The 17657-nt window shown below is 39.7% G+C and overlaps 1 protein-coding gene across 2 annotated transcripts in view; it reads left to right on the top strand.

Moving 5' to 3' along the window:
- CLCN4 (chloride voltage-gated channel 4) overlaps window positions 1–16288 on the top strand; it is a 40381-nt gene extending 24093 nt beyond the window's left edge. For both annotated transcript variants that reach the window (XM_077343257.1, XM_077343258.1), the window contains 4 exons: window positions 2852–3038; window positions 4149–4547; window positions 6098–6314; window positions 11932–16288. In XM_077343257.1, the coding sequence (XP_077199372.1) occupies window positions 2852–3038; window positions 4149–4547; window positions 6098–6314; window positions 11932–12022 (894 nt within the window). In that variant the 3' untranslated portion in view covers window positions 12023–16288. The remainder of the gene's footprint in view (window positions 1–2851; window positions 3039–4148; window positions 4548–6097; window positions 6315–11931) is intronic.
- The last annotated feature ends 1369 nt before the right edge of the window (window positions 16289–17657 follow it).

Raw genomic sequence — 17657 nt, 5'->3', positions numbered from 1 at the left:
TGAAAAAGTAAACAAGCAGTGGCTTTTCTTCTGTAATAAACAATCACAAAACATTCTCTTTGGCTGTTTTAAAAGACTATAATGCAAGGAAACTAGCTGAAGCCCACTATGCTTGTAAATTCAGCATATGATTCAGATTTGAGTTCAGAATTGGAGAAATGTGATTGTGACATAACATGACAATGAAAGGTACAGTGTGCTTAGGGCAACGTCTTGGAAGCACATAGATATATGCAACTATGCATGGGTTTTTAGTACAGTATACCATTTGACTATATGACCCATTGTGATGCCATATTTGCTCCATTCCTTAAGCAGTGACTCAGTTCTAAAGGATTTACATCTGGCATCCATAGGATTATCATATCTGATTGAAATGTAGACTTCTAGCTGAAACCTGTTCAGTGCATTGACTTGGGTCTTGTCAACCAGCAGTGGAAGATGTTTACAGGCCAATATATTTCCCATGCCCTTTCCAACCCCAGGGAAGTTTATTCTCTATAATTTTAGTCCCTGAAAGTTTATGCTATAGCAGCCTTTTTCAACTTTGTTACCATTGAGAACCCCCTGAAACATTCTTCATTCTTTGAAAAACCCAGAAGTGGCAGAATCATGAGAATATGATTGGATTACATTGAAAGCATTTGTAACAATAAGATGGAACCATAAGCAATCAAAACAGCAATCATAAACTTAGGAACATACGGAACGCCAGTGCAAGAATGGGTCCACTTTGTAGGGAGCCCCCATTACTGGCCTCGGTCAAATGCCTGGCAGAAGAGCTCTGTTTTGCAGGAATTGCTTGTGCTCTTATAGGGCCTTGATTTAATTGGGGAGCTTATTACACCAGGTTGGGGCCATGGCCAAAAAGGCCCTGGCTCTAGTCGAGGCCAAGTGATCTTCTTCTGAGAAAGGGATTACCAGCCTGTTGGAATGAATGGAGCATGTCACTCTTTGGGAGTATAGGCAAACAGATGATCCTTCAGGTGATGTTTTAATGTTCACCGCTTTGGGGATTCTGAGTTTCTGTGGAAAGGTGGAATGGAAATGTTTAAAATAAATAAATAAATAAATAAATATTTTAAAAATCAGCTAGGAATTCCAGAATTGGCCACCTGCTTCAGGGTTATGATGGGACTTGGAATATCCTTGCCCAGATTAGCACTAGAACATTTCTCAACAATTTGCAAATGAAACAAATGTTTGTTCATGAGAAGCCAGGAGGGTACAGCCAGCACAGACAGGAATGGTACTAAATAACCCCTGTGTTACAAAACAACTTCCCTAACCTGTTAGAACCTGTCTGGTGTTGTAGTTAGAGCATCTGATTGAGAACCTGGCTCAAATCCCTATCTACCATGAAAGTTGTTAGGAGACTTAGGGCTGTCATGTCTTCTCAACCTAATGTACTTCACAGGGTTGTTAGGAAGATAAAATGGCGAATATAAGAACAATGGGAGTTGCTTTGGGTTCACGCTGGAGAGAAAGGCAGGGTATGACATTTGTTATACATTTAATTTTGGCCGCAGTTTGCAAAAGAATATGATCATTCTCATGGTTGCTTCATCTGATATTGCTCAGACACAAAAATAAAGTGCACAGTAAATCACAGTCAAGAACTAAGGTCACAAGGAACCCATGTATGCAGCAGGAGCATAAATCTTTAAAGCAGATGAGTGAACATGAAATAGTTTTAATTGTCAGCTTCTTCAAAAACAGAAGTTAAACTTGTACCAGTTACAGGCTAAAGCAGCCTTTCTCAACTTTTTTACCATTGAGGAACCCCTGAAACATTCTTCAGCCTTCAAAAAACTTCAAAATGTTGCCATACATAATATGATTGGGAAGCATTGTGTGTACATGCCCACCTAGGGCCCTTCCCCTTCCCACCCCTTCTAGGCCCATTGTTGGCCATTTGGGGAGGAGGGGCAGGTCAACATGACCATGTGTGGTCATATCCAATAAATGTTTCTCAAATTTAAAATATATATATAAATAGTTAACTCCCACCCATTCAGGAAACCCTTCCAGGCTTGCCAAGAAACCCCAGGATTTCACAAAACACTGGTTGCTGAGCGAGCTAGTTAGTGTAGTGGTTAGGAGTGCGGAGTTCTAATCTGGCATACCGGGTTCGATTCTGCACTCCCCCACATGCAACCAGCTGGGTGACCTTGGGCTCCCCACACCCCTGATAAAACTGTTTTGAGCGAGCAGTGATATCAGGGCTCTCTCAGCCTCACCCACATCACAGGGTGTCTGTTGTGGGGAGATGAAAGGGAAGGTGAATGTAAGCCGCGTTGAGACTCCTTCGGGTAGAGAAAAGCGGCAGATAAGAACCAACTCTTCTTCTAAACGTATTGCTGTTACCCATGTTATGTTACAATTGCTGAAGCTACTGCATTGTTAATTACACTGTTACCTAACTATATTGTAGTGCATTATACATTATGTATCAAACAAATGTTCCTTGTAAACCACCCTGAGACGAAAGGGAGGTTATATAAATATAAATACATAAATATAATGGTAAAGAAAGCCAGTGCTATAGTAAAGACTCGTTAGTGCCAAAGGCTCCTGGTAGTTTTCTAAGTGACCCTGGACTAGAGAGGGGTAGTTAGCCAAAGTACATACATATGAAATTGGTGCCTGAAATACATGTAAACCTTCTGATACTTTAAGTGGATTGACTATATTACTGAAAGCAGTAATGAGACATAATAAACAATTGTTCTTCAAACAATTAAATGTTTCCTTAGTTGTCACACTGAAATGGAAATTTGACATCACTTTCATCTGCATAATTAAGCCCCCACTTTTGACATTCCTCTCCTTTTTCCCTTTGTTATTTGAGATTCCTTCAGGCCTCTTTATACCCAGTATGGCTGTAGGAGCTATAGCTGGAAGAATAGTTGGAATTGGAGTGGAACAGCTGGCTTACCATCACCATGACTGGATCATCTTCAGAAACTGGTGTAGACCAGGAGCTGACTGTGTTACCCCAGGACTTTATGCCATGGTGGGAGCTGCCGCCTGTTTAGGTACTATATATAATTTTCATCCTTGTTTCATGATTCATGATGGGGTCCCCAATGCTGTGCCCATTGGCTATATGACACCCACTGGCACCTTTCCTGGTACTCTCCAAGGGTTTTTAGAAAGTAGGTGAGTCCAGGTGGGGCTTTTGCCCAGCATGGGTTTCACTTGGCCATTGGAGATCTGATTGGATGTGCAGATTTTTTTAAATGTTACTTTGGCAGCAGCTGATAATACAACACAAGGATCTTCACTGGGTGATTGAAGGTAAACTGTAGCTGGCATTCATGGCTGCTTTACCTCCTGTGTCAGCCATTGTGGTGGCCATTTTGTGGCTGTGCCCATAATATAGTGTCCTTATCCAATGATGCCCTTAGGCTCAATAAGGTTGGAGACAGCTGTTGTATGATGTGCAGGTACAATGTACTGATCATTTTTGATTTAATGATTTATTGATACTAAAGCTACATTCACATGTTACCTTATGAAATGGTTTAACTAGATAATTTTATCATGTCAGTTTTATTGGGGATGCATATTGGATTTGAATGTGCCTCAAAGAGAGAAGAATGCTATTGGCTAAAATGAGGCCCTTGATCAAATCTAGACTATTTGTAAATAACATACTGACATTTTTATTCCCTATTCCATCTGACTAGTTACATTTCATGATTTTCATATGCTGTTTTGGAATTTAGATATAAGATTATAGGTATATTCAGAGGCCATTTATTCCTAAACAAGAAAAGAGTTTTGAAGTTCCAGAAATAAATTATGAATGTACATATATTTGGCTAAAATCTTGAGTTCTTGGCTGTCATCCAACTTCAAGACTCTATAGAATTTAGAAACACTTAGGATATGTCTATGTGGGTCAAGGAAGTATTTTGAATACATTAAGTTTATGCATGAAGCCCTTATTATCCTCTCCATCCTCACCAATGTCACATTGATCCCATAGGAATGGCTGTTTTTGTAAATTATTAGTAATACTGAACTGAATAAGATGAAATTATAGGCTTCTGGGAATGCAACTAAGTATCTTAAGGATGAGAACCTTCTTCACCATTAATTGAATGCTTGAAAGATCCCTTTTTCTTTTTCTTTGTTTTTAGGTGGAGTTACCAGAATGACAGTCTCTCTTGTTGTGATCATGTTTGAGTTGACAGGAGGACTGGAGTACATTGTACCTCTGATGGCAGCAGCAGTAACAAGCAAATGGGTAGCTGATGCCTTTGGGAAAGAAGGGATCTATGAGGCACATATACACTTGAACGGGTATCCCTTTCTGGATGTGAAGGATGAATTTACTCACAGAACATTGGCCACAGATGTTATGAGGCCTAGGCGTGGAGAGCCTCCTCTCTCTGTACTGTCACAAGACAGTATGACCGTGGAAGATGTGGAGACATTAATCAAAGAGACTGACTACAATGGCTTTCCAGTGGTGGTTTCTAAAGACTCAGAACGTCTCATTGGCTTTGCACAGAGACGGGAGTTGATTCTTGCAATCAGTGAGTGACATCTCCATATTGTATAGGCATCTTAATGTTCAATTACTTAACAGACATTTTGTCAAGAAAAAACGATGAGCAAATTGTTTGTGAATCAGGATTTAGAATTTACAATAAAAAACCTTAGCCTAATACATGATCATCTCTCTCTCTCTCTCTCTCTCTCTCTCTCTCTCTCTCTCTCTCTCTCTCTCTCTCTTTCACACACACACACTTACGTATATTGAGGCCTTTACTGGTTCTTTCAGGAATAGCATAGCATGTGTTTACTGATGTTATTTCTTTTTGTAGGAAGAGCAATGTCACACTACTTAACAGGAATAAAAAATGTGTCTCATGTTCATCTGAGAAGGAAGCAAACATTCTCAATTTATATATTCTTCTTTCATTTCATCTTCTTTTCTTAATTATATGCAGTTGTTACTGTAGTTCAGATTCAAATACCTGTTTTCATCCAGGTTAATATGAACTGTGGGTAATGAGCACAGGGAAATATAGGCACAATGGGATTGGAAAACAAGGCACATTTATAATAAGACAACAGGGAAGAAGATAATATCCCTGTAAATTGTAATAAATCTACAATAACATGTGAACTCAAAGACTGCTGGAACCTCTTAAGGTGATGGCAGACTAGGCTTCAACAGTTTTAATTTTACTGATGTTGCAAGAGAGAGAGTCTAGAAAATATATAATACGGCTGAGATGTGTTGGATATCATTGGTTTTGGGATAAGAAAAGTGAGAGACAATTCTTTGTAATGGATAGAAATGAGCTACATTAAATGTATACATTTCAGTTGAAAGTGTCTTTTTAAGATCAATAGCAACCTGTGAAAAAGAAGGGACTAAGAGCTAGGATTTGTTTTAGATTCCCTGCTCCTCCACATGCAGCCAGCTGGGTGACCTTGGACTTGTCACAGCCCTGATAGTGCTCTTATGACTGAGCAGTCTTGTCAGAGCTCTCTCAGTCCCACCTACTTCACCAGGTGCCTGTTGTGGAGAGAGGAAGGGAAGGCGATTGTAAGCCACTTTGAGACTCCTCCTGGTAGAGAAAAGTGGGGTATAGAATCCAACACTTCTACTCAGTATAGGGATGCTAGGCAACTTGTGAGCAGGTTGGAGTAGGGCTATATCACTACCACTTTAAAAAAATGGAACTGAAGAAGGGTAGCTGTAGGAACTCCCACATACCTAGAGCTACTTGTTTTCTGTTCTGGTAAACATTTCTGGTATTGCTGGTTTTTAAAAACATTTTTCTCCCTCCACCGCTAGGTGTGGTACAGGCAGTGGGAGCTGGGACAGGCGATTCTCTGCCTCCCAGTTGGGACTTGGCAGCTCTGTTTGGATAAAATAAATATTTGATCAGTGGCAGTTAATTGATATAGCTTTATTCAACATGCAAGTGAGCATTTGATACAACAGTGAGTGAGTTATCGGAATTATGAATATTAGAACTGCACAGTTGTCTGGTTCTTTCTCCAATTTTATCACTTTAAGGGGATACCAGAATTATAACTTTTTCTGTCTTCTTCACTCCATGTCACGCAGAGAACGCACGGCAGCGCCAGGATGGGGTAGTCAGCAATTCTATTGTGTACTTCACAGAAGACCCTCCAGAACTACCTGCAAATAGCCCACATCCTTTGAAGCTCCGTCGCATTCTTAATCTGAGTCCCTTCACTGTCACAGACCACACACCAATGGAAACAGTGGTAGACATCTTCCGAAAACTTGGCCTCCGACAGTGTCTTGTCACTCGCAGTGGGTATGGATGCATATATACATTTGGGCAGAATATGAGGCTGGAGTCAGGATATTGGCATGGCAGGAGAGCCTGATTGTTTATGCTCCTTGGATGCTCCTTAGATTGTCTGTTTGTCCAGCAAGTATTGACAGCAGAATTCTTTGAGCACTGGGACACTTCCAACAACATTTTCCCAACCAATTTCTACTAATGTATGATTGGAAGCCCTACTTTTGTTGGAAAAGAATTGTCCAGTTCAGTCTCCAGACCAGAAAGCTGAAAATCCAATCTGGAATATTTTAATTTTAATACTAGTGCACTGGGAGTAGACCTTTCAAGGCACAAGTATGGACATATGTGACACTGCTATAATTGAGACCATCAGTCCATCAAGGTCAGTGTTGACTACCCAGACTGATGTTGGCTCTCTAGGATCTCAGGGGGAAGACTCTTTATCACCAGCTGCATAGTTCTTTAAACTAGTGATACCAGGTGCTGCACATAGGATCTTCTGTATGCAAAGTAGAGGCTTTTCCACTGAGCCACAACCTTTCCTCTTTCTTTCTTTATTCCCAAGGACTCTTCTACTCTAGGATGGATTTGTATGAAAATGTTGCTAACCGCCCCCCCCCCCCCGGTATATTCATCATCATGCAGACAAGATTTATATAGGCTTACTTCTGATAGAGCCTCTTGTGGCGCAGAGTGGTAAGGTAGCAGGCGTGGTATCTGAAGCTCTGCCCATGAGGCTGGGAGTTCAATCCCAACAGCCAGCTCAAGCCTTCCATCCTTCCGAGGTCGGTAAAATGAGTACCCAGCTTGCTGGGGGGGGTAAATGGTAACGACTGGGGAAGGCACTGGCATGAAAACGCTAGAGGGCATCACCCCAAGGGTCAGACATGGCCCAGTGATTGCACAAGGGATACCTTTACCTTTACTTCTGATAATGTGCCTGAAGAAATAAGATATGATCCAGCCAAATGTAAATTCTTTTATTTCTCATTAATTTAAATGAGGCAGGTTTAAACATATATTTTAATCATGTATGTTGAAAACATTGAGAATTAAATTCTTAATTTTGCCTAACTTGTGCCCATTACATTGGCAAAAGGTATGTCTTAGTGTAGTAGTGGGGTGAGCAAAATGAATCCAGTTTTACATCAATTAATCTTGTGTTAAAAAGAACAAGAAGAGGTAGGTTAGAACAGTGGTCCCCAACCTGCGGGCCGCGGCCCGGGCCATGGCACCGGGCCGCGGCTCCCTCTCCCCGCCCCCCCCGCAGTAAAAAACTTCCCAGGCCGCAAGCTTGCGGCCCGGGAAGCTTCTTACTGCGGGAGGGCGGGGAGAGGGAATCAGGGCTGGCCGCACCCGTGTGGGCGCGGCCTGATGCGTGGGCGTGGCCTGCGGGCGCGGCCCGCGAGTGTGGCCCGGTGCGTGGGCGCGGCCCGCGGGCACAGCCCAATGCGCGGGCGTGGCCCGCTGGCGCGGGCGATGCATGGGCGTGGCCCGCGTGGGCCACGGGCCGCGCCCCAATGCCCTGCTGGTCCACAGCCTCAGAAAGGTTGGGGACCACTGGGTTAGAATACAAAGGAAACAAAGATGTTTACAATGACGTTGGATGTTATGACTTGTTCTGCTAGTGATGAAACTTACTTTTACCATAAAGAGCCTTGCCCATGTAGAACAAATGTGTTCTGTTGGAGGGCTAAACCACTAGTAGTATAGATTCATAGGATTCAACCTTTCTTACTAAAAGTGGAGGAAAGAATCATCCTAAATATAGTATATTCAAGTTTGCTTGAATATTCATTTTGCGATTCTTGCTTAAAATATGCATTACTTTGCATTAATATGCATTACTATGGCAGGGATGAACATAAGATTGTTAAGTCCTAAAATTACCAAATTCCAGTGCTGGTTTGGCAATCCCTGCTTGGAGATTCTTTGAAGTGAATGACAGGAAATACCGCTTCCTTCTCTATCATGGAAGGAACTCTGCCGAACATTTGAACTGGGACTGACAAATTCACTAGAGCTTTTGAAATGATTTCCCCTTAAAGCTCATGACTGTGCATGCACATTCTTGTTCTTTATCATCTTGACAGCAGCATTCACTATGCACATAATTAAACTGAAGGTGAAGTGGCTGCCAAATATGTGTTAATTTTAATCCAGTAGAGAAACTGGTATATTGCAGCTAGTGAGGAGTGCCAACACAATGTCATTATTAGCAAATGTTTTGATTTTGTTTTGAACTTCTAGCCAGACTTAAACATGTCTAAAAGTGTTTATAAAAATTCTGAAGTAAGTGACTCATGAAAAGAATAATTACATTAAGATTTTTTTTCCTGAAAAAAGTGCATATGATTTGGGTGCCTGCAAGAATTCAAAATATGAGTCACAAGCTAATCCAAGTGAAACAGTGACCTTGCAAGTAATACAGACTGTCCCTCAGTAGCTCAAATTAGATTCTAAGCAGTGTAGGCCAAGGTTCAGTGAGGGAGCCACTGATGTTCCACATTATGAAGGACATCTTCAAGCTTGGGTGCTTTGGGTGCTAATTTCACAGTTGAACTGGATGGTATTAAATAGGAAGTGATTTTTAAATTCAGTAGTGTGTGCTTTTCTGACATTAAGGACATTCTCTGGCTATTCATCACCCTAAACTGCCAGATTTTGTCTGTTTATTAAATCAGTGAGGAAGCCAGGGATTTGTTTGAAATAGTTGCTGGACATAGCAACATAAACTGCGCTGTAATTGTCAATGCATTTGCTCTAGAATGTATTTCATTTGGAACCCCATAGTAACATCCGAATATTCTAGAATACCCAGTTTAAGAATAGCAATCAACCATTGAAGCTTGGAGAAATAATTTGATTTAAATGAATTTTAGTAAGCTAAGAAAGACGTTAACTTTATGCCTACAAACCCAAACACTATATTTTCACAACAAAACAAAATCAGAGTCCATTGGCACCTTAAGGCCAACAAAGATTTATTCAAGGCATGAGCTTTCGAGTGCAAGCACTCTTCCTCAGTGCTTGCACTCGAAAGCTCACGCCTCAAATCTTTGTTGGTCTTAAAGGTGCCAATGGACTTTGATTTTTTGTTGTGCTGCTTCAGACCAACGTGGCTACCTACTTGAAACTATGTTTTTAATTAGACTACTGTATCTATGTCAGAACTGGTTCCAGGTTTTGGACCTTGTGTGATAGAGTACATCAGAGCTCCCTTTTCCCTTTGGTACAGCCCCTTTGTCCTTTAACCAAACACTTTCCTGGCCGCTATTACATTTGGAGTCCTTTTCAATAAAATTGGCGTCATTTGTGTAAAAGCAATGCCAATGCTGTTCTGGAGGAGCTGTCCCAGTATTTGCAGAAATTTTTCTCCTCTCTCGCCATTGGATGTGAGAGGCCAATACACATCCATCCAAAATGCTTAAGAAGTAGAACAATTCCAACATACTGAAGACTTTCATTTGGAACCATCCAACAGAAGGAAGGGAACTTAATATTATCACTCAACACTGGATCAGGAGAGCCATAACTTAATAATAAAAGAAAAAACAGCCCTTGTTTTTACTGGTGAAATATTCATACTCATTTTAAAACAAAGGTGCATTCCGCACCCAAGTAAAAAAGTGAAATACTAACTTTATGCAGATGCTTTTTTTTTTTTTTTTTTACATTTTACATGATATCATCTGCATCCAGTGTCACAACAGCAAACCGGCAGCTAAATCCTCCATTTTAAAGTGATAGTTGGGGAATCCCCAAAAGTGGATTCCTCCAACTATCTGGCGCTAGCAGGAGGCGAGCAAGCAGCAAGCCACATACCAAGATCATGGGCAAAGTAGCGCAATCTCCATCTCCAGCACCCACCCTTGATCCCGCCTCCTCTCCCTTCTACTCGAACAGGGTTTTAAATTTTTTTTGAGCAAAGAGCCTGGAGCAATGAATATGTGTTGCTAAGAAATATTTTCCCCACCAGTTAATGCACAAAGCACCCCCCCCCCGCACCCAAAAATAGTGAAAGCAATTATTGTTCTTGAGTTTCAAGCCTGAGGGGTGGCATTAAAATAAGCATTATGCATCTATGATAGGTGTTGCAATGGAGAATTTTCACTAAAAAAGAGAATTAATCACTGTCTCTTTAAAATGGGGGGAAAGGTGATTGGCTGCCTGCAGTGAGTAATAGGCAGGGGGAGACTCACATGTATAGCATGTTCTTCCCTTCCGCCATTTTAATCAGCAGTGTGAAGTGCTAGGAAGTGGGAGAAAGTGGGAGAAGAAAACAGAAGAGGAAGAAGGTGAGAGGAAGAGGGCGGGGAGCACAATTTTTAATAGTGTCATGAACTTTTGCTGGCGTGACACTATTCTTTTCAATGTGCGGAATTTCCCAAAGAGTTACATATTTGATTCAATGGATTTAATCCTTCAACAAATACCACAATTGAAATTGTCAGTATAGATGTGTGCCATGATTAAGCTTCTTAATGCAGACAGAATCTAGGTAAGCACTCCAACATATATGAGATAGGATTCAGGGTCGGCTGTGACAACAAGAAAAACAATTATTTCACAGCAGGGGTTAGCCTCGGCCTCTGCCCCACCTGAACCAAAGCTGATGCTGGCACTGATCTCTCCCCCCCTTTTCTTTTTACATTTTTAAAAAGATCAGACAGAATGTACGCATTCTTTGGGGAATTACAGGCCTCATTGCTTTAAAAATAAATTAATTTGTTCTTGTGATTTGGCAACCTACAACATGGCAATATTTGTAACTGTCACTGTTACAAATTGTCATAGATTATTTACATGCCTTTGCAACAAGAGTGCATTTATATAACTTGGAATACACAAATGAGCTTTTGATTTACAGTTTAGTTAACAAGCTGCTTGGATTTAATTATTAATGAATTTTATCATTAATCATTTCAACCATTGGTCATAATAACACTCAGGAAAAATGTAGCTGTATAAAGAATGTTTGTTTAGAAATGGTGGAGTGGAAGAGTCCTTGAGAGTTCCATCTTTTGGAATTTTAGGGGTTCTTGCCTGTATAATTCAATTGCACTTGAGAAATCTTTTGAAAATGCCCTTATTCATAATCAGGTCATATTTCATAGGACTGTTTCTGACAGTCATTCCTGAGACTCTGGACTGTGAGACTTGCCATACATTCTGACCTGGATTCTGCCAAGTCTGTTTTGGCCTGGAATTTCCAAACTGTTCTTGCAAATATATTCTGGGAGAGGAAGTCATATGAGGACATGTTCTTGCCTGTCCAACAACTGAGTGCATTCAGGAATGCAGCCTGAGGAAATTTAACAGATTTATCTTTTCGCTAGAGGATGAAAAACATAATCAAAACACATTATTTGTGGTAATAAGTGTAGCATAGCCTTCGAAGTGGTAAATGTTCAAAAGTAACCTATTATTCATTAGTGGAAACTGTGGCCTTTCTAAAATGCCTTTCTCTTGGTCTTTTGAGAAGGGGGAAAGTATTTTTAAATAGCTGTGCTCTGTTAGGCAAAGTTCTTAGAGAAGATGCTTCTAGCAGAAACTTGAAAAATGGATGACAAACTCATGACCAGTCAGTGACCTTTCCATTTTTTCCCATTTTCTTTTTCTCTAGGAGGCTTCTGGGCATCATCACAAAAAAGGATGTGTTAAGACATATGGCTCAAATGGCAAATCAAGACCCTGAATCCATCATGTTTAACTAGGCTGGTTCCAGAAGACAGGGTCAGCATCTGAATTTTTAAAGGACCTTTACTGGACTAACAGGAGAGTTTTGTACAGCACTTAGTTTTTTGTTAAAATGAGATTTAAATACATAGAAGCCAATTGAGGACCGAACCAAAGGAAAATTGTGGCAGATATGGTTGAATGCACAGCTGCAGATATTAAGCTGTTTTTTTTTCTGATTGAAGACTGTGGCATGTGTTACTCTTATAACATGGATGAGTTTTCCACCTCATCAGTGTTCTCCTTGCGATTTGGAGACTCAGCAAGTTTCCTTGTTTGACTACAAGTCTTTAGAAGGGTAGGAAAATTCACTGTGCGGTGAGAATAACAAGTAGTCTGTGCTGAAAGAGTTAACTGCTTGGTTGGTGCATGCATCAGTGTGATGTGGTTTGTGTGGACAGAGGCACATGGAAGAACACCATCAACTTGAGAGGGGAAAATAGCAAATTTTATTTAAGGAATTATTTATGACTGCAGTATAACAAATGCAAAGTGTTGTGTTCAAAGCAACTAGATACCAGTTGCATTTCCCCCCAGTTTCCATTTATTTATTATTAGATAGATTATACTGAACTATATTCAAGAAACGAATGGTTTATGAAGACATATGTTGTTTCTGCCTATTTTTGTAGAAATTCAGAGACAAAGTGTAATTCAGTTACTGTTTAATATTTCATCTCCCCCCCCCCACTCTATGGCTTGCACCATTCAATCCAGACCCAGTTCTTAAGTTAATTTTCTGCAGGACAAAATAACTATGATTTGAATCATGTCATTTTTGCATGGTGAACATTTCTTCTGAATTTGTACCCACTTGATCAGAGTAACCACATTTTAAGATTCATTGTGTATTACAAGTTCTTTAAGACACATGATTTATAAATGTCCCACCCATGTCTATGTTACAGTGTTAAAAAGCAACTTGGGCTTCAGTGGTGTTATCAATAACTTTTTAAAATCCTTATTACTGCACAACAAAGTTATTAGCATTTATTACTTTTCCATGCAATTGTTGCATTATAGTCGGTTTTGCGTGGCATTATTTTTATAGTGGATCTTGTGAATTGTGTTCCCTGTATGATGACGGCAGCTCTCTATTGATGTCTCCTTGATTTCTTATTCTACAGTGGGAACTAGTTTGCCTTTCCTCAAAGGTCAGGCTACTAAACATAACACCTGCGATGTTTCCTTTACAGCTGAGGTAATAATTACAAAGTCTGCATTAAGCACAAAGAAGTGTGGGGTGGATATTGTTTCACTATGGAAAAAAAGGTGTTCAGTGATTTTCATTTTGCGGTTTATTATGGCTTCTTTGTTCCATGTTGGACTATTCTTGACAGAAGAATTAGAAGAAGCATCTTGAAGCACATCAGCTAGTAGTAAGCAAGGAAACAAGAAGCAAACAAATCAAGTCTATTCCAGAAGCCCGTGTCATCTAGCTAAAACAACCAGAGTTTAATATATGCACAAATGATTTTTGTGCTTATATTAAACTCTGGTTGTTTTATTAACACATAATCTGTATCTCATTAAATCATGCCCTTTCAATCATTCTTTACATGCTCTTTTGGAAATATAAAAATATAAAATGAAAAGCATTCATTTGTACTGTTAATATTTAATAAAATAGAAATTATTTTTTAAATCCCAAAAGATTATTTATTAACCATAACATAACATACTATTTCTACTGAGTAGCACCTCAAATTCTAACACATTTATAGGAGCATAAACTTTCATAAGTTTAAGGCCACTTTGTCAGGTGGATGAAGTGAAACATCAGTTATGAGCAGATGAATTTGGTGAACTTAAACTGTATGCTACAAAAAATTGGTTAGTCTTCAAGACACCACAAGAGTTTCTTGTTCTTGGTGCAACAGACTAACTCAGCTGCCTGACAGAAATTTTCTAGAAGAATGTGATACACAAGAAATGTACTCCTTACTTTGGAAAAACAGATTCATTACTTTTGCAAACTAGTGAAGTAGAATATCCAGGATTACCAGCTCCTAGATGGATTGGTTCTGGAGCCTGGGAAGGACAGAGTTTTGGAAGGGAAGGGAGCCATAAGAGTTTGCCCTCTAAAGCTATCATATTCTCCAGGGGAACTGATTTCTGTAGCTTGGAGTTCACTTGTAAGGAGAACTGCAGGCTTCATCTGGGGGTTGGCAGCCTTGTATATGCGTTTGTACTCTGGTTCACATGGTTTAGAGAGCAATTGGTGACCAGTGCATTTTTATGACATCCTGTTGCATTTGTGAGAAGGTTGTATTAAAGTATTACTCTTCCAAACATTACATGACCTTTTGAGAAATGCATACTAAAGATCAAGCTGCTTATAGTAGTTGACTGAATGAAGCCAAATAACAGTCATAGAGACCATCCTCTGGAAACAGCAGAATGCTTCCGTATCCCAAAATGCCATCATTTTATTTTACGGTAGAATACCCTTTAATTCTCTCCAGATAAATTTGCCTAACATCCAATTGGAATATAAAGTATAATTAAAGAATTATTAACACACGTCTTAGCAACCTTTAAATATAGGGAATGCAAGTTCAGAACTAATATTAATTCTGATTCATAATGCAGCATCTAATGTTTTGCATAATATACAAAGTAGTGCAGATATGTATGCCCTTCCCGGCAGCAAAAAATAATGCATCAAGCATTAAGTGTGTGTCTCTTTCTATGACTAGCCTTGTTCAGAAGGAATAATAAGGGAGGAGCAGTACATCCCACTGAATACTGAGACAATAGTATGACCCCTATTTCTTCAGTATATTTGACTCCTGGCACAATTTCTGATTCCTTGAAATTTATTCATTTTCTACTAAATAATGGCAAATTATTTGTTTCCTTTGGTAGTTTATATTTAAATATAATTTGTATTTTGGCTACTGAGAAATATAGAACCTACCATTCCATCAGTCCATGGAACAAAATTACATTAGAGAAGAATCTGAAAACCCCACTGTAGTCTGAAATGGAATTTCTCAGATTTGTACCTAAAAGCACATTACATTTTCCATCTCTAAATGAGTAGCGAGTTTGTGTTATTTTTAACAGACTTTCCCCCCAGATATCTGACTACACCAGCTGAAAGGAATATCTGAAAAATCTGAAAAATTCTGAATGCTCCAGTGAGGAATTTTGAATGTGAAATTTGTACATTGGCACTTAATTTTGAGTGTCAGCTCTCCAGAAGTTTCCCAAACTATAGCTGGCCAATCTATCCTCCATCCCTTGCTGGGGGCAAGGGAGGACAGGTAATCTTAACCTCTGTCAAGAAATTCTTACATAAGTTAAGCTTTTATTTTGTAAGCTGCCTCGAGGCGACACTGTCGAAAGAGGAGAGGTATAAATTCAAAAATAAATAAATAAAAATAAAGTAATATGCTGCTTTGAAAAACAAGTAGACAACTAAGACAGATTCCTCTGCAGTGGTCAACCACAAGCCCTGTGCAGATGACTTATTTATGTGTCAATTCACTGTTCAGGATGGGAGGGGGGGCACATGCATGATGACTACCCCCCTGTCTCCAAGTTATTGGCATGGTATGAATTTATAATGTGTTTGTAATTTCCTTCACACACATGAAAGCTTATTTGGGATTCCTGACTATGTCAGCATATCAATGAGACCAGGGCATGTGTCAATCAGATCAGAGTGCGATCCATAGCCTTGCATTTCCAAAAAACTCATAACAGTTGGGAATTTTTCCTTTAATAAGCTTTTGTTTTCTTTTGTTATGATCCAAGACCAGCAAAAATTCAGAATGTCAGCCTTTATATTTGTATGCAGGCATAAGGAATGCCTGCAAATTAACTCTTTTTCAGTATTAGGAATACAGTGAAATGAAAAATTAATAAGCCTTTTTAGTTCAGTTCCTTCCACAGTTATCAGCCAGCATTTTTCCTATCCATAATATAATCTTCCAACAGAGAATGAAAGATTCTCGAGATGCTATTGCAATGTAATTAGTGGATTTTGAAGAAGCAAAAACTATTTTCATAGCACATGACTGGTTTACAAATAAAGTTGGTAAAATAAATGTTGAATTTTCTTTTATGCCAGTATACACATTATGATTTTTAAACTGTGTAAGTAAGATAAAGCCAGGTCAAAAATAAATAAAAGCTGGATGATGATTGATGAAAATATTAGTATGCAGTTTTGTATGGACTTCATCTATACAGAATAAGATTTCCAGTGGTAGAAATTAAAACAAAGATGTTATGAATTAAGACACAAGTCTGTTTGTTGGAATAACTGTTTAATAAAAAGAATTGAAAGTATTCCTTAGAAATTAAAACAATATATTATTTAATAAATGAAACAATTCTTCATTGTTCAAAAGACACTTAATGCAGCTGAAGGATGCAGCCTCTGCATGAGGAAGGATTCCCACAGGATATAACAAAGCTTGGTTGTCCCCCCTCTCCATTGGTGTTTGGGCACTCAATGCACCATGTTTTCTATGTGACCGTTTATGCACTGAAGGTTTCATGCTGTGCTGCAGGCTGGAGTTTTAGTCGTGGCAGTTTGCACCACCTCTTCCTGCACCCATATGGGGGAGCATTTGGCCTGGTGTACCTCACCCACCCCAGATTTGTGCTCCTGTGCTGGAGCTGGGGCAGTGAAGTTCCCAGTGCATAAATGGTCTGTGTGCTGCTTGATCAAGGGAAATAAGCTCTGAGCAGAAGAGCAAGTTGAAAGATGATACAGGAATGCATATGCAGTCTTCTAACTCCTGGTAATGGCTTTAATATGTTACTAGTGCCCAAGACTCAGAAAACACAGATTTCTTTCCCTTCCTGGACATCCCCCGGTGCCTTCGATAGGCATAGCCTAACCCTAGGGCTTTCCCACACATTGGGCATTGTAGTGTGAAGCCTCATGTATTGCAATGAGTGAGAAATAATCACGACTCACAGGCACTCCACATTTCTCGAGCTGTCTCACATGTTTCTGGCTGCTTTTTCCCTCCTTGGTCTTATTGTGCTTTGGCCTGCTTATCATTGTCAATCACTTTGGCCAGCCAATTCCCTCCTGGCATGGCTGATTGACAGATGAACTTCCGTCATTCACTGTTTTTTTAAATAGACTTATTTGTTTAAACGCCTATCCACATCTTCATAGAGCCACAGAGTCTCCGCAGAGTCACGTGTCTCCCTAATCATTGCTCCAGGCTGTTCTCCATTTTTAAAAAGCACTTCCATCCCCTGGAAGAAGGGAGAGGGAGGCGGGTGAAAGGGTGGAACATTGGAGGTTGATGTAGTGCTTCTTCACCTCCATACCTTTCTTTTGCTGGTGGCCTGCTGGTTGTCCACTGGGGGAGAGTGCTTTTAGCTTGGTGAATCCACTTTTTGTGATTCCCCAACTAGTGCTTTAAAATGATGGATGTAGTGAACAATTTGCTGGCCAGATGCAGGAGGTTGGAGCAACTAGAATATAGTACCTTTACAAGGTAAGCATTTGACTATATAGAATGCAGAAAAACCCCTAATTCTGACTGAGATTTGTTCTTAACTACCAGAATATATATGTGGTGGCAAATTGTACTCATGGTTCATAGAATACAACCCAGAATCCTTCATGGCTCTTGCTTT

Source organism: Paroedura picta, chromosome 6 (assembly GCF_049243985.1).
Source record: "Paroedura picta isolate Pp20150507F chromosome 6, Ppicta_v3.0, whole genome shotgun sequence".
Classification (NCBI taxonomy): domain Eukaryota; kingdom Metazoa; phylum Chordata; class Lepidosauria; order Squamata; family Gekkonidae; genus Paroedura; species Paroedura picta.
The sequence above is the reverse complement of the archived record's forward strand: the minus strand, read 5'-3'. Positions and strand labels throughout refer to the sequence as shown.